Source organism: Rhinolophus ferrumequinum, chromosome 11, assembly GCF_004115265.2.
Source record: "Rhinolophus ferrumequinum isolate MPI-CBG mRhiFer1 chromosome 11, mRhiFer1_v1.p, whole genome shotgun sequence".
NCBI classification, from domain to species: Eukaryota; Metazoa; Chordata; class Mammalia; order Chiroptera; family Rhinolophidae; genus Rhinolophus; species Rhinolophus ferrumequinum.
In genome coordinates, this window is record NC_046294.1 from 8,161,496 (window position 1) to 8,178,970 (window position 17,475).

At 57.6% G+C, this 17,475-nt stretch overlaps 3 protein-coding genes across 8 annotated transcripts; 2 read left to right on the forward strand and 1 right to left on the reverse strand.

The window, feature by feature from the left end:
• Window positions 1-995: 995 nt before the first annotated feature.
• Window positions 996-5,516, forward strand: B3GAT3 (beta-1,3-glucuronyltransferase 3). The gene is made up of 5 exons (XM_033121656.1): window positions 996-1,296; window positions 2,392-2,566; window positions 3,758-4,118; window positions 4,314-4,604; window positions 5,017-5,516. The coding sequence occupies exons 1-5, from the start codon at window positions 1,215-1,217 to the stop codon at window positions 5,113-5,115; spliced, it is 1,008 nt and encodes a 335-aa protein (XP_032977547.1). The 5' UTR covers window positions 996-1,214; the 3' UTR covers window positions 5,116-5,516.
• A 430-nt stretch (window positions 5,517-5,946) lies between these two features.
• ROM1 (retinal outer segment membrane protein 1) lies at window positions 5,947-7,607 on the reverse strand. The gene is made up of 3 exons (XM_033119696.1): window positions 6,860-7,607; window positions 6,281-6,527; window positions 5,947-6,176 (listed from the first exon to the last, which is right to left on the reverse strand). The coding sequence occupies exons 1-3, from the start codon at window positions 7,447-7,449 to the stop codon at window positions 5,958-5,960; spliced, it is 1,056 nt and encodes a 351-aa protein (XP_032975587.1). The 5' UTR covers window positions 7,450-7,607; the 3' UTR covers window positions 5,947-5,957.
• A 316-nt stretch (window positions 7,608-7,923) lies between these two features.
• EML3 (EMAP like 3) lies at window positions 7,924-17,334 on the forward strand. Of its 6 annotated transcripts, none has more exons than XM_033119688.1 (22): window positions 7,925-8,269; window positions 9,081-9,252; window positions 9,331-9,600; window positions 9,694-9,807; window positions 10,848-10,915; window positions 11,084-11,207; window positions 11,429-11,599; window positions 11,790-11,859; window positions 11,948-12,058; window positions 12,305-12,400; window positions 12,764-12,919; window positions 13,069-13,210; window positions 13,651-13,802; window positions 13,882-14,007; window positions 14,089-14,220; window positions 14,630-14,736; window positions 15,256-15,344; window positions 15,416-15,513; window positions 15,644-15,731; window positions 16,298-16,396; window positions 16,674-16,804; window positions 16,894-17,256. In XM_033119688.1, the coding sequence occupies exons 1-22, from the start codon at window positions 8,248-8,250 to the stop codon at window positions 17,095-17,097; spliced, it is 2,742 nt and encodes a 913-aa protein (XP_032975579.1). In that variant the 5' UTR covers window positions 7,925-8,247; the 3' UTR covers window positions 17,098-17,256. The 6 variants fall into 6 exon arrangements, with proteins under 6 accessions (XP_032975584.1, XP_032975585.1, XP_032975579.1 ...); XM_033119689.1 differs by having other exon boundaries at window positions 9,334-9,600; XM_033119690.1 differs by having other exon boundaries at window positions 7,926-8,269; window positions 14,669-14,736; window positions 16,894-17,334.
• The last annotated feature ends 141 nt before the right edge of the window (window positions 17,335-17,475 follow it).

The window sequence follows — 17,475 nt, forward strand, 5'->3', positions numbered from 1 at the left end:
CAAATTGACATGAGATTACTAGGAGAAAATAACCAAATTTATTACATGTACATAGGGAGTTCCTTAAGAATATGGGATCTGAGGACAGACAAATCAGGCAGTTAGGGTTTATATGCTGTTCTGGACTAAGGCGAGGGAGTCAGGGATCTGAGACTCCAAAGGGAAAGTAGGCAATTCACAGGTAGATGAGAAAGCAACCATTTGGTAAACAAATTCTTGCCTGGCCACCCAGAAACAATGGAACACAGAGGAGGGTCTTGGTTAGAGTTCTCCCTGTCTAACACTTAGTTCTTGTGATGCTAAGGCAGTCATTCCCTTCCTTTAAGCAGGTTTTCCTCTCTGAATTCCTTTAGGCAGGTAAAGAGGAGGTAAAAGGCTCTTCTTGAGTCGTTTGTTTAAAATAACCAGCTTAAAATAATATCCCAAAAAGGCATATTTTGGGGTGGCAAAACTACTTCCCCTCAGGAGTTGGGGGATGTGTTCATGGGACTTCCGCAGCTCAGGGAATATTTTCAATGGGAGATAGCCCAATGACTTGGCAATCCACCCAGCACCCGCCCCCATTGTTATCTGAGAAATTCAGGTCAGAGGAAACAGTACAGATCCTGGAGTCAGTTATCTAGAATAGATATAGAAAATTGCACAATGGCAATTACATAGCTTTGTCAACCTTATCTATAAAATGGGGACAATACCATCTGTCTCAGGATTAGAGAGAAATTTAAGAGACCTAAAGCACAGGCCTGGCACGTGATAGGCCCTAGATTTCATTCATTCATTAGGTATTTATTGAGCAACTGTTACTGGGTGCTGTGATTGACGGATGAATGAATGAATATGAGGAGGAACTCGGCACAAGAACTACAGTTCAGAGGGAAGTTCTCAAAATTGCTCCACGTGCTCCTACCCGGCTTGCGACTGCGGGCCACGCGCGTTTGACACGCCGGATATGACGTCACCCACTCCCGTGGTTCCCAGAACTGGGAGATGGGACCGGAAACTAATGGGGGGGACGACGTTTGCAGACTGACCGGAAGTGGACCCCGATGGGTGCCGCCAGCCGCAGCTCCTGGGAGCTGGGACCGAGAGGAGCTTGAGGAAGGCGGGGCACGGGGCGGGGCCGCTTCAGGGGCGGGGCCTGCAGGCGGGCAGGGGGCGGGGACCCTTAGCCCCTGTCTGACCCCGCCTGCCCCGACGCCGGCGGCGGCACGGCCATGAAGCTGAAGCTGAAGAACGTGTTTCTCGCCTACTTCCTGGTGTCGATCGCCGGCCTTCTCTACGCGCTGGTGCAGCTCGGTGAGCGGAGCGGGGCGGGGGTCCGGCGGGCCAGCTCTCGGGCGCCCGCCGCCGTGCATCCCGCCCTGGGGATGAACCCCCGCGCAGACACCATTCATCCGACTCGGCCCTCTGACAGCGCTCTGCGGCCGCCGGGCGCACTCCCCTTGCTAGAACGCACCGCGGCTTCCCGCCGCACCTCGGATGAAGCCCAGACTCCTTCCCAGAGCATGCAGGGCCCCGCATGCTCCTGCCGCCGGCTGCCTCTCCAACCCCATTTCCTAACCCTCTCGCTCGCTCAGCTCCGGCCACGCTAGCTTCAAGACAGCGTCTCGAAAACCGCACGTTCATTGCTTTCTCAAGCTTTTAACCTGTTTCCTCTGTCTGCGGTGCCTTCCTCCCAGCTCTTTCCCGGCTGCCTCTTTCTCATCCTTCAGCTCTCAGCTCAGATGTCACAGTCTCAGAGAGGCCTTCCCTGACTACCTTAGCTAGAGTAACTTCTTTTTCTGGATTCTCTTTTATTCTCTATCCTGTTTGCTTCCTTCATGGCCCTTATCACAATTTGTAGTTTCTTTGCTTACTTTGCTTAGTGTCTGCCTCCTCCATAAAGTGAAAACTCCATGAGGGCAGGGACCATATTTGCTTTGTTCCCTGAAGCATCCCCAGCACTTACGGCAGTGCCTCCCACGAGGAGCATTCAATAAATATTTATCCAATAATGGAACCGATGAATTTAATGAGTCTTTGGTCACACAACCAAGGGAACAGATTGAACCCCGCCTCTTAGGCAGGGATTTCCAGACAGGGTCACTGCATGATCCTCAGGTGTTTGAAGGACTGTCCTGTTTTAGGAGCTTGACTTGTTCTTTATGGCTCCAAAAGGCAAAATTAGGACCGGTAGGTAGAAAGGATGGAGGCAGATAATCAGCTCAATATCCACATGAAAATGGTAACAGATGGAATTTATTAAAGTTGGAGAGGGGCTGCTGATTGAGGTGGTGAGTTCCCCACCACCGAAGGTGTTTTAGAGAGGTGTTGTAAGGAGAAGATTATGGCCCTTTGGGACACTCATGTGTGCTGTGGTTCTCTGCCCCTATCCCTGCTTCCTGTGACCAGGCCAGCCATGTGACTGCCTCCCTCCCCTGCGGGCAGCAGCGGAGCAGCTCCGGCAGAAGGATCTGAGGATTTCCCAGCTCCAAGCTGATCTCCGTCGCCCACCCCCTGCCCCTGCCCAGCCCCCTGAACCTGAGGCCCTGCCTACTATCTATGTTATTACCCCCACTTATGCCAGGTATGGGCTCTGGTGCACCCAAGAGGCCTGCATGGACCAAGATGTTGGGGTTGATGAGGACTTTGGGGAGGCACTGGGTCACGGGATGCCCCTCAAACTAGGGCAAGCCAAGTGACAGGATAAATGAACCACATCTTTACTCAAAGATTTGTGGGAAAATGGTTCCTTTCTAGTGAAATAGACAGGGGTGTACTATGAAGTAGAATATCCCTGAGACATTTTAAGAGAGAACAATAAAGTTTCAAAAAAATTTGGAACTTGCCAATGAGTTCACTCTCTCTCCTTAGGGATCCTTTGGTGAGAAAGTTTGGCAACTTCTGACTAAATTGAAGTAGAAAAGGGCTTGGCCCTAGTCATCCCCCGGGTCTAGAAATAGTAACACTAGCTATAATTTATAGTGTGTTCATTCTTACCAGGTGCTGTACTTTAAAAAAAGATTAAAATGTAGCCTTATTATTGATACAAACTAACTGGGGAAGGTGGTTTTCGAAATGCAGCCAAAGGGCCTGCTAACAGCTCCCTGAAATCAGATGACTGAGCCATCCAAGAGGAGGCAGCTCAAGACCCCGTCCCCCTCCACACACACACTCTACCATGCCTGTGCAGGCAGGCCAATCTGAAGGATAAAGAGGACTAGAAGAGCCTGGGCCACCCCTTCCTAGTAGTCCTTTGTCTAAACCCAGGTAAATCTTCCTCCCCTGAGAGGAATGAGTCAAGGGGCTCCTCTAAATTCCTCTACCTGGAAACCCAGGCACAGGAGGAAGAGAACCTGGTCCTCGGGTTTTTTTTTAGAAAGTCCTTATCTTATTTAATCTTTAAAACAACATGGCTGTTATTTCCATTTTACTGCCAAGGAAACAGGCTTGGGGAGAGTGAACCATTTCCCCCAGATGTCTTACCTAATAAGTTACAAATGTGGCATTCAAACCCAGATCTGATTCCAAAGTCTGCGCTTCACTTTTAGTCTCCCACAGCCCTGGGGCTGAGGTGGGTAACAGATGTGGACTACAAGAACAGGGCAGGTGGGTGTCAGTGTGAAGTTGACAGGCAAGAAGGGGAGTTGGAGTATTGGTTGGGGAAAAGCCATGGGGGATGCTACAAGTGGCCCTAGAAGGAGAAGCTATGTCTACTGGCTGGAGAATGGACAGATGGTGCCTACCCCTCTTGCTCCTGCTGCATCTTACCCCACAGGCTGGTGCAGAAGGCGGAACTGGTGCGGCTGTCCCAGACCCTGAGCCTGGTGCCCCGGCTGCATTGGCTGCTGGTGGAGGATGCTGAGGGCCCCACCCCCTTGGTCTCGGGGCTGCTGGCTGCCTCTGGCCTCCTCTTCACACATCTGGCGGTTCTCACCCCCAAGGCCCAGCGGCTTCGGGAGGGTGAGCCAGGCTGGGTTCGACCCCGTGGTGTAGAGCAGCGGAACAGGGCCCTGGACTGGCTCCGGAATGGAGGGGGTGCTGTGGGGGGACAGAAGGACCCACCCACCCCAGGAAGCAGGGGAGTCGTGTACTTTGCTGACGATGACAACACCTACAGCCGGGAACTCTTCGAGGAGGTGAGCACTGGGATGGGCTCGGGAAAGAGACCCAGTGGGGCCAGCTTCTTCTGTTGCCTTGGTTACCAGTGTTGCACTAGGCTGTTGGGTGAGGAGGGAGGAGCAGTGGGGTAGAGTGACCCAAGTGGTCCTTCCTGCTTCTCCCTTTCCCCTGGGCCACCCCCTGTCTGTTTCTTGTCTCCTGACCTCTGTTAGATGCGCTGGACCCGCGGTGTCTCAGTGTGGCCCGTGGGGCTGGTGGGCGGCCTGCGATTCGAAGGCCCTCGGGTACAGGATGGCCGGGTTGTGGGCTTCCACACGGCATGGGAGCCCAACCGGCCCTTCCCAATGGATATGGCGGGATTTGCGGTTGCCCTGCCCTTGCTGTTGGCTAAGCCCAATGCGCAGTTTGACGGAACTGCTCCCCGGGGCCACCTGGAGAGCAGTCTCTTGAGCCACCTCGTGGATCCCAAGGACCTGGAGCCACGGGCTGCAAACTGCACTCGGGTAAGGGGATGGAGGTGGGTCACATAGCTCTGGGGTGGACAGGTGATAGGAGCAGTGGAGTGAAGCCCTGGGGAGAAGGATCAAAGGATGGATGGGTGTTTGAACCAGGAGGGACCCTGCAGAACTCAGATGCAACCTTGCTTACTCTACTGAAGGGGAAGCTGCGAGCCAGGGAAGAAAAGTGGTCTTCTGCCGCACCACTGTCTCCCAGAGTCCTAGGCACCCGTGTGGCATGGAGAGCGTAAGGGATAAGGCCCCATTTTACAGTCACTGAGGCCTCCCCCGGCCCTGCCCTTCACTTTGCAGCCAACACTCTGTATCCAGAGGGAGTTGGAGAATCTGGTCTACACAGAGGGTTCCGGAGGTCTGGCAACAGCTGGGCCTGACTCTAACGGTAGCACTCCCGGGACAGGTTCTGGTGTGGCACACGCGGACAGAGAAACCCAAGATGAAGCAGGAGGAGCAGCTACAGCGGCAGGGCCGAGGCTCAGATCCAGCCATAGAGGTGTGACGGATGCCCCACCCCGACTACAACTCATCAGGCACAGACCTGGGGGACTGGGCCCCTGGCCTGCCCAGGATGCGGTTTTCCAAGTCCTGACTCCTCAGAGCCAGGGGCGGCCCCTCTGCCCCTTCAGCCCCAGGGCGTGGCCAGCTGCTTTTCCCCTCCCCCAGCGTGCCATGTGGCACTGCCCTTAGGCTGTGGGGGACAAGCGGCCCTTGTATTGAGCCAGGTCGGCCCTGTTTGGGGCGGAGCAGGACAACCAGACTAAGGAGGGAGGGCGGCTGAGTAACTGGGTAACTTATTGAGGCTGGGCATGCACTGGGGGGCTGGGGGAGCTGGGCTGGACCCTCCCCACCTGAGCATGCGGCCCCCCTCCTACCTCCAGAATAAAAACTTTCAACCTGGAAGGACTCTGATTTCCTTCATTTCCAAGTCTGGTTGTTGCATTTTGATCCTTGCCAGATCCAAAACCTTGGAGTCCTAGCTTCTCTCTTAGACAGAAATCAGTTTTCTCTCAGGGCCCCCAGCCCCTTGAAGAGACAAATCAGTGGCTTCAGTCCAAAAGCTTTATTGATTCTGCACCAGAAGCAGTCTCCAGTCGTTCCTGTATCACTTTCCCATCACCCTGTTTCTTTCTGTTCCTGGGTGGTTCTGGCCACAAGGGCTAGGACCTAGGACCCCTGTTTTTTCCTCGTGCCCAGTCCAGCTCACTGACTATCGTTAACCCCTCTAATCCCAGGGACCCCCCTTCCCTACCATGTGAGGTGTTGATAAGTTGTGAGGTTTCCAGTCTTGTCCGCCCCCCCCACCCCCGCCGCCCCGTCCTCCCCATCCCAAGCTCCAGGCCCCTAGGCCTCAGGTAGACCCTCCTTAGGAGATGCCTCTTCTGGAGGGCCCTCCTCAGGTGCTGGCCTGTGGTCAACCCCTCCCTGTAGCCATGCTGTCTTCAGCATGTCTCTCAGCCCACCAGGTAAGAGATAGCCCTGCGTCTCTCCTTCCCCATTGATGACTCCTCCAAGCCCCTCCAGTGCAGTTTGCAGGTACCGCAGGCCCAGGAGCACCAGAGTCTGTGGGGAAATCAAGGGGAAAGAGGGCAGTGAGGTTCCAGGGGCCCCAGGGTTAGCGGCAGTGAGGAGGCCCAATGGAGGGAGGCTTCACTTTGCTGACTCACCTGCAGGAGGATGGTGACAACCAGCATGCTGCCCAGTGTGCTCGCCAACTCCTGCAGGTGCCCCAGCAGCACCCCGTGGCATCCTTGGGCCCAGAGGTTTAGGTTGGGCTGCCGGGGATCGAAGAGGAGGTGGGCATGTGGTTCTGAGAGCCGGCTTTGCAGGCAAGGCCTGGGTGAGTGGGGGTTGCAGCAGGAGAAAGGGACCCCATCAATCAGATATAGGCCTTCCACATTGCTCTGGATCCGGCTGCAAAGGGAGGGGCAGGGGTGTTAGGGTGTCTGGAGATAGAGGCCTGATAAGAGTAAAACATTTACTGATTGGTTTACTCTGTGCCAGGTGTGTATAATCCATTTGTCTTCACAGCAACTCTGTAAAATAAGTGCTATTGTTATCTCCATTCTACAGATGAGGAAATGGGCCCAGAGCAGTTTGGTAACAGGCCCGGTCACATAACTAACTAACGGCAGAGCTGTTAACGCATTCTCTCAATCACTATGCTCCATGTATTGCCTGTCTGGGTGAGGTGGGGTTTCAAGGGAGGAGGAAGAGGAGGAGGAGGAGAGAAGCAAGTCACTCACTCAACCACGTCCTGGTCACCGGGATCCAGATAACGGCTGCTGACCCACTGGACCCCAAACCAATCCTTGTACCCATGGCGTCCGCAGCAGTGGTGCCTCAGCTGCAGCTCATCCAACAGCTGTTTGGCATGACAGTGTCCGGGCACCTCTGTGTCCTTGTAGTGAGCCATGGCAGCCCCCAGGCCCTCCTCCAGCCCAGTGTCCAGACTCCCAGGTAAGGCCAGGGCCAGCCCCAGGGCGAGGACCAGGAGCCCCCCACCTCCAGCAGTGCCGGCCACCAGCAGTGGGCCCAGGACCCTTCGCCAGGGCGGGTACTGAGCTGCATCTAAACTGGCCCTGCTGGCTCCTGCACCCACCAGACCTGTGCCAAGAGCCACCGCCCCCACTGCCAGGGCAACCTGGGGCAGGGCAGTGAACTGGCAGGAGGGAGCCAAGAAAGTGCCAAGGTGCCAAAGCTGGACCAGGAGGTGCCCGCTACAGAGGAGGGTGAGGCTACTGGCCACCGCCAGTAGCCAGGAGAGGAGCCAGAGCCCCTGAGCCAGACGGATGCGGGGCTGAAGGGGCAGCGCCAGGGGTAGCACAAGAGCCATCTCCCATCTCTGCTCACGAGAGAGCAGAGCTATCGGGAGGGTTGGCCGGGGCAGGACGCCGAGTCAGCCCCGCCAGGCTTGAGCTGGGCTAATGCCACCCTGACCCCAATACCCTGGGAATCCTCCCACCCTCAGCCTTAATAACCGGCCACCCTGTCACCTACCCGCCCCAATTCAGGATGCCTCGGCCTTTCCCCTTAGGAAAAGCCCCGCCCCCGGGCCCCTCCCGGAAGAGGGAAGGAGCTGGTCGGCTCTGCCCCGAGGGGCTAGGGGCTGGAGGGCGGAGACCTCAGGGCCCCGGTCCCTCTGGCGTCCCCTGGGAGTCCGGGGGCGGGGATCCGGGAAGAGCCTGGAGGGCGGAGGCCCGGCCGGGGCCAAGGGGTCATCGGGTTGGCCCCGCCCCGTATTGAGCGGTGAGGCCCGGACAGGGAGGGGTTACCAGGCTACCCGCCCCCCCCTCGTCCCGCCCCCCCCTCCCGCGCTTCCTGGCGGCTCCGCGTCCGGCGCCTGTTTGTGCAGCGGCTCTGGGGCCCCGGACCGCCCCACCACCCCACCCCCGGGAGCCAAGAGCTGCCCCGGGAGAACCAGAGACCCCGGCGGGCCCCGGAGCCTGCGTCCCCCGCCCCCACAGCGCCCCCTCCAGGCCCTTTCCCCGAGTCCGACAGCGCCCCCGGGGGGCGGCACGGCACCCTTGCGCCCGCGCCCCGGGGTGCTTCCCCTTCCCGTCTCCCTGGCCATGGCTCCCACGGCTTAGACGCCTCCTCCGTCGCCGCCGCTCGGAGCAAGCCGGGGCGCCGGATGGACGGGGCCGGGGGGCCCGGTGAGTACGGGGCGGGGCGGGCGGCGTGCCCCTTCCCGCAGCGCTCGGCCCGTAGGTCAAGCGCTGCCAATGCCCGACGGCCGTCTGTTGGCGTCCCCGCGTGCTCCTCGGCCCCAGGGGCTCTGAGCATCCTCCACTGTTCTCAGGTCGTTCCTACTGTCCTCCTACTGTCATTTCGGACTTCCCCAGTGTCATCCTACCCCCGATGTTACTCCGGGCCCCTCGATGTTTCCCTGCCCCCTACGTTACTCTGGGCCCCTTCCGCTGGTATTTCGGGTCTTTTTACTTCTGACCCCCACTGTTCCCCGGAGACCTTCACTATGACTGCCTCTACTGGTGCCTTTCCTGTCATTATAGATTTCTTCACCTGGTCCTCTGAGTCCTCATAATGACTGTACTCTTGTGTCCCCCTTCTCTGCTGGTGCCACCTTCTCAGTTTCTCTGCCTTCCCTGCAGCTCGGGGGAGGGGGGGCCCTGTGGTCCCTCACCAGGACTGCGCCTCCCACTGTGGTTCCCACGTTCCTGGGCAGTACTCCATATTTTCCCCCTGGTACTCCATGGTACACCCTGTCTTTGCGGAGGCTGGGATGGCAGCAGGAAGGGAGCTTTGCCAGCTTCCTCGCTTGCCCTGCCAGAAGGAGGCCCTTGATCCTCTACCACCCGTCTCCTCCCCTCCGGGCAAGCCTCCAAGCCTGGTGCTGCTCGCAGGGGGCAGTCCTATTGGCAAATGCGAAGCTGGGGGGAGACAGAATCCCCTCAACCATTTCCCCAGGTGGTGGTACATTCTGAGTGTTTCTTGTCCCTTTCCCAGGCAAGGGCCCTTCTCACGAGGCCCTGCAGTCCCTGAGTCAGCGGCTTCAGGTGCAGGAGAAGGAGATGGAGCTGGTAAAGGCCGCCCTCGCAGAAGCCCTTCGCCTGCTGCGGTTGCAGGCATCCCCCACCTCCCTGCAGGACTCTGGCATGCCAGCTCCTACAAGGGACAGGTATGCATGTTGTCACGCCCTCATCTTCATCCTTCCTGAGGCCTCTAGGGGCATCAGGTTGATTCACTGTCTCCCCAGCAGCCCTGCAGCCCCTCCAGGACTTCCACCCACATGCACCCTCTCCTTGGTGAGCCGAGGCACCCAGACAGAGACAGAGGTGGAAATGGAGCCGTCCCCTGGACCCCCTGGCCTGAGCAACGGGCCCCCAGACCCGCAGGGAGGCAGTGAAGAGCCTAGTGGGACCCAGTCTGAAGGAGGGGGCAGCAGCAGCAGTGGCACTGGCTCCCCTGGGGGCACTGGCTCCCCAGGGATCCTCAGGCTTGTGCATCCCCCCCAGCGCTCTGACACGTGAGTGTCCTGTGGCAGGGGCTGGGAGGGGTGGAGGACTTGGGAGCATGATTAGAGGGAATGACCTCTACCTGCTCCTTATGCTCCTATCAGGGCACGGAGAAACTCTTCCTCCTCCTCATCCCCCTCAGAGAGGCCTCGACAGAAACTCTCCCGGAAGGCAGCTTCCTCGGCCAACCTGTTATTGCGGTCAGGGAGCACAGAGAGGTGGGCGAGGCTCCCCCAACCTGCCCCACCCCAGGCTCAGGCTCTTGACTTTCCTCATCCCTCACTCGCTTCCCTGGGCGGGGTGGGGGGACCTCGTCACCCAACAGGAAGAAAGGAACAAGCACTCCTGGGGCGCCTGCTGTGTACCGGGCACTGTGCTAAACCCTCGACCTCCTCCATCTCATTCAGTCCCCACGACATCCTTGGGGGGTAGGTGGTCTCATGCTGTTCACTGTCCAGGTGAGGAAGCAGGCTCAGAGAGGGTAAGTTGTTTGCCTGGGGTCACACAGCTAGAGCCAGGATTTGAATCCAACTCTTCCTGACTCCAGTTCCCTTACCCTTTCCACCATATCACAACATACCTCCCAAGATTCCAGAGACTTTTCCAAAAGCTCTCATGATTTTCCTGGGTGACTGACTGTCCTCAGAATGTCAGCGCAACCCCCCGCCCCCACCACCACCACCAATCTACCAGGCTTTATTTGTTGAGAGCAAGGGGATATCCTAGCGGTTGAGCATAGTTGTGTCAGAGTGTGCCCAGGTCCCAGGACACCTGAGCATTCATTCTAGCCCAATCCTTGGTCTCTCTTTTATTCTCCGAAGAGATATTATCACATTATTATCTAATGACAGTGATCTCTGGAATTGTTCTGTCACTTTTCTTTTGAGAGATAAGGACTTTCTTACCTTCAAGATCCCTGAAAGTCAGGGCTGGTGTACATTCCAGATTCGCTTTGGTCCCATTTTGTAGATGGGGAAATGAAAAAGTCCATAGCCAGGGCCCTGGTGGTCTGGAGGAAATGGCTTCTCCCTGTCATCCCGCACTGCCTTTTACAAGCTTTATGGCCATGTGCCGTGTGCCCAGCCCCTTTAGTCTCAATCTTCTCATTTCTTAAATGGAGCTAAATGCCCAGAATGCAAACTAAAGCCTGCAGAGGGACTGTGGTCTCTGGAGTAACCTCCTTTCTGTGGCCTGCCGCTCCCCATTTATATCTTGGGACCCGACCCTAATCCCTATGCTTTTTTTCTCTTCCCCACAGCCGTTGTGGGAAAGACCCGCTCTCCAGCCCCGGGGGCCCTGGATCTCGGAGGAGCAATTACAATTTGGGTAAGTACAGAAGCATCAGAAAGAATTTGGATGACAGAGTTAGGGTTTGGGCTACAGCCCCAGGAGCTACTTTGGGGTACCTGTGAGGTGTGGTGGGTAGAGTTCTGCTCTGGCTTTCTTGGAGGGAGGCTTCAGGGTGGTGGTTGACACCCCCCCTTTTCTCTGTAGAAGGCATCTCAGTGAAGATGTTCCTTCGCGGCCGCCCAATTACAATGTACATCCCATCTGGCATCCGCAGCCTTGAGGAGCTGCCCAGCGGCCCACCCCCGGAGACCCTCAGCCTTGACTGGGTGTATCCTGCCCCCTCCAGGCCCATGGGAACCATCTTTCCCATCTTGGGAACTGCCCCCCCCTCCTTATGGTTTGCTCCTGGGTTTGCGGGGACAGGGAGACCTGAATCCTCCCCTACCATCCTCTGCCAGTGGCACTGCCAGCCAAAAGCTCTGTCCTGCTCCCCTCTTCCTCATCCTGCCCTTCATATAACCCTTTCCTTGACCGTGATCCCCATTCCAGTTATGGGTACAGGGGTCGGGACTCCCGCTCTAATCTGTTTGTGCTGCGTTCTGGGGAGGTAGTCTACTTTATTGCCTGTGTGGTGGTGCTGTACCGGCCCGGGGGAGGCCCAGGGGGTCCTGGAGGTGGCGGCCAGAGACATTACCGGGGGCACACGGACTGCGTTCGATGGTGAGGGTCCTGGGGCCTGGGAGTGGGCAGCTCTAGGCAAGGGGATGGGGGCTTGGCAGGAAGAGGGCCTGGGTGGGTGTGGAGGAGCAGAGAGAGACGCTGCCTTGCTGCTCTGCAGACGTAGAAAAGGTGTCCTGGGTGGTCTTGAGAGATTGACCGCCTTCCATAGAGTGTGCTCTCCTCCACTTAGCCTGGCCGTTCACCCTGATGGTGTTCGTGTAGCCTCAGGACAGACGGCTGGAGTGGATAAGGATGGAAAGGTAAGGCCAAAATCAAACCCAGGTGGACAGGGTGAAATTCCAGCCCAGCTTCCCTTCGTGCCCCTGACCCCTCCTCCTCCCACTCCAGCCTCTGCAGCCTGTGGTTCACGTCTGGGACTCAGAGACGCTGCTGAAGCTGCAGGAGATTGGACTGGGGGCCTTCGAGCGGGGTGTGGGGGCCCTGGCCTTTTCAGTTGCGGTAAGCTGGCCCCAAAGCCTGTAGACCCCCATCTTCCTTGTCTGAGAACCCCCTTCTTGCACTTCATTGGGAAGCTTCAGAAGTTCTGGCCTTCCTGATCCGTGCCCAGCCAGTTCTCCTGAGAAAGGGACATGTGTCCACTTCTCCTGCCCTCCCAACCTCTGATGGCGCCCCTTGCCTAATGACCTTGAATCCCTAGACCTCTAGACCACACTCAGCTCTTGCGATATGTGTCCCCGTCCTTAGGATCAGGGTGCTTTTCTTTGTGTGGTGGATGATTCAAATGAACACATGCTGTCTGTGTGGGACTGCAGCCGGGGCACCAAGCTGGCGGAGATTAAGGTGAGGACTCCAGGAGGCCTGCAGGGCACCAAGGGTGGAGAGGTGGGAGTACTGGGATGCAGAGAGTGCAGACTTAGCCACACATTTACTTCCTTTCTGGCTGGGTCACCTCGGACCAGCCTCCCAGCTTCTCCGAGGCTGAAATGGGGACTACGGAAGTTCTTACCTCACAGGAGGCAATGTGTGAGGCACTGGGGTGACTCATCAGGAGGGACTGTGAGTAGTGCTCTTAGGGGACGAGGGTCTGGAAGGAAGGGGTTTCTGGACTTCTGTAGACCAGCTGTCAGGATGCACATGAAGAGAGTCAAGTAGAGTGAGGGTGCTCAGGGCTTGGGGTGGCTGAATCTAGTATCTTCCCTTCAGAGCACAAATGACTCCGTCCTGGCTGTTGGCTTCAGCCCTCGTGACAGCAGCTGCATTGTCACCAGCGGGAAATCCCATGTCCACTTCTGGAACTGGAGTGGTGGAGCAGGGGTTCCTGGGAACGGGGCCCTCACCCGGAAACAGGGTGTCTTTGGGGTGAGGTGTGGATGTGTGCAGGGTGGTCAGGGAGGGCAGAGTGGAGATGGAAGTATTGGTCTGAGGACCCTAATGCTACCAAACTCCCAACTGTCCCGTGACTTTTGGTCTTTGCTCTTCCCTCTGCTCTCTGCTTGCCTCTCGCCTAGAAATACAAGAAACCCAAGTTTATCCCTTGCTTTGTGTTCCTCCCGGATGGAGACATTCTCACTGGGGACTCAGAGGGGAACATTCTCACCTGGGGGCGGAGCGTCTCAGATTGCAAGACCCCAGGCAGGGGTGGGGCCAAAGGTATGTGGCTGTGGGTGGCATCTGGGAAGTCTAGTACCCCAGAGTGTCTGTGGGAACAGAGGATTACCCATTTTTTTTTTTTTTTGCTGTGAGTTGATAGTTCTCTGTGGACCCCAGCAGAGCCCTCTGGGGGGCCAGTCTAGAAGGGTAGGGAGCAGCATGGCAAGGGGTAAAGGGCGGAGGTTTTGGTGTCAGCCAGATCCTGTGTTCAAATCCCAGTGTTGCCACTAGCTGTCTCTCCTTTAGGAAGTTATCCCACTTCTTTGAGTCCCAGTTGTCCAGTCTGTAAACTAGGGAGAATAATAGCCAGGGATCAGAGATGGTATTCAGTAGGCACTCAGATGCTGGCAGTTATTACTTTATTATGACAGACTAGACTGCTCCCGTTCCCCACTTCCCTGCACCCCAAGAGCCTAACCCACCCAGGACTTTGCCAACAGAGACTTACGGGATTGTGGCCCAGGCCCATGCTCACGAAGGTTCCATTTTCGCCCTGTGTCTCCGGCGGGATGGGACCGTGCTGAGTGGTGGTGGGCGGGACCGCCGGCTGGTACAGTGGGGGCCTGGGTTGGTGGCCCTCCAGGAGACTGAGGTGAGGCCTGGACTGGGTTGAGGGAGGGAGGGGGATGACGAAGGGCCAGTGGGCCCCTGACTTTCTGCCACCACTCTAGATTCCTGAACACTTTGGGGCTGTGCGGGCCATTGCTGAGGGGCTGGGCTCTGAGCTGCTGGTGGGAACTACGAAGAACGCGTTGCTGAGGGGAGATCTGGCCCAGGGATTCTCCCCTGTGATCCAGGTTGGGGAGCCAGAGGCTTAGGGAGGAGGCGGGAAGAGCTGTTGGGGCGGGGCAGAGGTGACAGCATATGTTCTGCTGCAGGGCCACACGGACGAGCTCTGGGGACTGTGCACACATCCCTTCCAGAACCGCTTCCTCACTTGCGGCCATGACCGGCAGCTCTGCCTGTGGGATGGGGAGGGCCACGCGCTGGCCTGGAGTATTGACCTCAAGGTAGAGCCCTGTGTCCCTGGACCCCCAGTGCCACATCCACCATGACTCCCGTGGCTTGAGGTTCTTTCCTCAATATCCCCTTCCATTCTGCTCCCCAGGGGCAGCCAGTGGATACTGGTATATGGCTGTACGCTACTAGAATGTTCATTCTTCCATGCCGATGCCTCCAATGGGCCCCAACGCCCCAGACCTTCTCTTGATCCAGCAACTGACGGTTCATCTCCGGCCTAGCTGGGGGCCTCAGTTCTGGCTGTTAAATGTTTGAGTATCACCCGCCGTTTAGGCTCCAGTGACATCCTGCCTCCACCCCAGGTCTACCGTCCCTCTCCTCCTGCCTCCTCCTTGGGAGGAGGAGGCTTTGACCCTACCAAGACACCTATCAAGGTGTCTGTCTTGGTTCCCTCCCCAGAAAGGCATCTTCTTGAATTCACCTTCTCTCCTCTCGCAGGAGACTGGTCTCTGTGCAGACTTCCACCCCAGTGGGGCAGCTGTGGCTGTAGGACTGAACACTGGGAGGTGAGAGGGAGTCAGGACTCCTGGGAGGGGAAAGCACGAGGTATGGGGAGGGTTTCTGGTAATGGGAGGGGGTGTGAAGGAGAGTCATCACTACCTGCTCAGGAGCCCCAACTGCACCTTCCTGTTCCTCACTGCTTCTTCCTGCAACCTGGGCCCCCCTGCTCTCCTGTGTCATCTGTCATCACACCTTCCCCACCACTCTCCCCTCCAAGCTGGGGAGTGGAGGAGGTGGCAGCTCAGGATAGAGAAGCAGCAGGGATGGGAGGCGTGGGGAGACTAACACAGGGAAGTGACAGGCTTACGGACTCCATAAGGCTCTTGTAGTCCAGCCCTGTATTCCTTTAGCAGAAACCCTTCAGCTTTTATCTGCCCTTCGCCTTTTCTCATTTCCCAGCATATCAATGCAGTGCCTACTTCTTTGTCTACCTCATAGCCTTTCTGGGGGTGTGTCTGAGTCTCTCCAACTTGCCAGCCCCCATGCTGCCCAGCACACCTGCTTCCCGCTCCCCTCCCTTCCAGGTGGTTGGTTTTGGACACAGAGACCAGAGAGATCGTGTCTGACTTCACCGATGGCAATGAGCAGCTCTCAGTGGTCCGGTACAGCCCAGGTGGGAGCCATCCCCACCCCGGACCCAGACCGTTCCCTGGCCCTTTCCTGTCTGAGTGACTGTCTTTGTAGATGGGTTGTACCTGGCCATCGGTTCCCATGACAACATGATCTACATCTATAGCGTTTCCAGTGATGGTGCCAAGTCCAGCCGCTTTGGCCGCTGTGTGGTGAGGAAACTGGGGTGGAGGGTGGGACATTGCCATAGCAAGTAAACTCCTCAAAGGGTCCAGTGCATTAAGGGAGGTCCGGGGATGGGAAATGGGAGCTCCATATTTAGCCTCTTAACCTTTGCTCCAGGGTCACTCCAGCTTTATCACTCACCTTGACTGGTCCAAGGATGGGAACTTCATCATGTCCAATTCTGGGGACTATGAGATCCTTTACTGTGAGTGGCAATAGAATGGGCACGGGGAGAAGGTAATTGGGGTGGGTTCTGTGTGTGTGTGTGTGTGTGTGTGTGTGTGTGTGTGTGTGTGTTCCTCCTGGTAGGGAGGGGATGAAGAAGCCTATGTAGGGAGCTCCACGCAGAGGAGCTTTTAGATGGGGAGGTGGAGATGGGATTGGAGTCAGAATTTTACATATAGGAAAAATTTTGTGATTTGAAAAAAAGCCACACATACTGTTTTACACCATGTTTTTCTTGTTCCCACAAGGATTTGAGGGAGTTGAAAAATGCACTGAGAAAAGGCTGTTTTGAAAAAGTTTCTCAGGGCAGGTGTGGAGGGATTGCCTTATCTAGGGAGGAATAACTGATGAGAAGCTGTTAGGAGAACTTCCGTGAGAACTCAGGAAGCAAACGGGGCTGGGTTTTGCCTGGGCTGAGGGCTACTAAGGTGAGTAGATCACATGCCACTGCCTCAAGCCAGTCTTTCCAATCTGGCCTTCACGGCATGGCATCTTCCCCACCGAGGGCAGGGTGAGGGCTGAGCACAGTGGGCTCCGTCTCTCCAGGGGATGTGGCTGGAGGCTGCAAGCTGCTGAGGAATCGCTATGAGAGCCGAGATCGGGAGTGGGCCACCTACACCTGCGTGCTGGGCTTCCATGTTTACGGTGAGCAGGGACGCAGGGTTGTGGAACCCTGCAGGAGGGATGGGGGGGGGACAGGTGGAGCCTGCCCCGGGCTCGGAATGCTGGGCGTGTGTGGAGGGGTGGGCATCATGATACTGGCAGATCCAGTCCAGGAGGCCCCTCGGGCCCTCCCTCGGGAAGGATTGCCAGGAACGCAGCCGGTGGGTGGCCGCTGCCGCCGGAGCGCAAGAAAGGGTACAGCTCTGGGCTGTGGGTGGAGGCGGGGAGGAGGCCGGGCTGAGGCCAGCCACTGTGCTAGGCGTGTGGCCGGACGGCTCGGATGGCACCGACATCAACTCCCTGTGCCGCTCCCACAACGAGCGCGTGGTGGCTGTGGCTGACGACTTCTGCAAAGTGCACCTCTTCCAGTACCCGTGCGCTCGCGCCAAGGTGAGGCCTCCCGGGGCCTCTGGGGCTGGGCGGGCGAGCAGGGCCCGGGGCTGCGCAGCTCCCGCAACTCGACCTTTCCCCCAACCCAGGCGCCAAGCCTTGTGTACGGCGGCCACGGCAGCCACGTGACCAGCGTTCGATTCACTCACGACGACTCGCACCTCATCTCGCTGGGTGGCAAAGACGCCAGCATCTTTCAGTGGCGAGTGCTGGGCGCCGGGGGCGCGGGGCCGGCGCTTGTTACGCCCTCTCGAACCCCCTCCCTGTCCCCCGCCTCCTCTCTGGACGTCTGATCGCTGCCAGACCGGGCCCACCAGTCCCGCGGCGTGGCCCCGCCCCACGCGACACCCCTGGACCAGGAGCCGACCCTTTCTTCGACTTGGAGACATTCCCGATCGCGCATTTCCCTGGAGGGGGACAACGGCACCCCTGCACACACTGTATAGACCCGCTGGCTGAGCCGGGCTGCCCCAGCCTGGACCCTGATTCCCGCAGCCTGCTGAGGGGCAATAAACCAAAAAGCAAAGTCGCCTCCCAGTCCTTTTGTGGGGCGCGGCTGGGCGCCTCCGGGGCCCTGTGGGGGTGGGGATTAAGGAAAAGAGAAGCGCGGAAAGGGTGAGGGAGCGTAGACCATTCATGCAAATGACAGGCAAAGCCACTTGCAAATAAGC

Excerpts from the sequence above, each read along its gene's own strand:
- B3GAT3 (XM_033121656.1), top strand. The coding sequence starts at position 1,215 with ATGAAGCTGAAGCTGAAGAACGTGTTTCTCGCCTACTTCCTGGTGTCG. Across the intron at positions 1,297-2,391 it reads CTACGCGCTGGTGCAGCTCG|GCCAGCCATGTGACTGCCTC; the intron begins GTGAGCGGAGCG and ends TCCTGTGACCAG. Across the intron at positions 4,605-5,016 it reads GGGCTGCAAACTGCACTCGG|GTTCTGGTGTGGCACACGCG; the intron begins GTAAGGGGATGG and ends CTCCCGGGACAG.
- ROM1 (XM_033119696.1), bottom strand. The coding sequence starts at position 7,449 with ATGGCTCTTGTGCTACCCCTGGCGCTGCCCCTTCAGCCCCGCATCCGT. Across the intron at positions 6,528-6,859 it reads GGTGACCAGGACGTGGTTGA|CCGGATCCAGAGCAATGTGG; the intron begins GTGAGTGACTTG and ends CTCCCTTTGCAG. Across the intron at positions 6,177-6,280 it reads TTGTCACCATCCTCCTGCAG|ACTCTGGTGCTCCTGGGCCT; the intron begins GTGAGTCAGCAA and ends ATTTCCCCACAG.
- EML3 (XM_033119688.1), top strand. The coding sequence starts at position 8,248 with ATGGACGGGGCCGGGGGGCCCG. Across the intron at positions 11,600-11,789 it reads CACACGGACTGCGTTCGATG|CCTGGCCGTTCACCCTGATG; the intron begins GTGAGGGTCCTG and ends TCCTCCACTTAG. Across the intron at positions 12,920-13,068 it reads GGAAACAGGGTGTCTTTGGG|AAATACAAGAAACCCAAGTT; the intron begins GTGAGGTGTGGA and ends CCTCTCGCCTAG.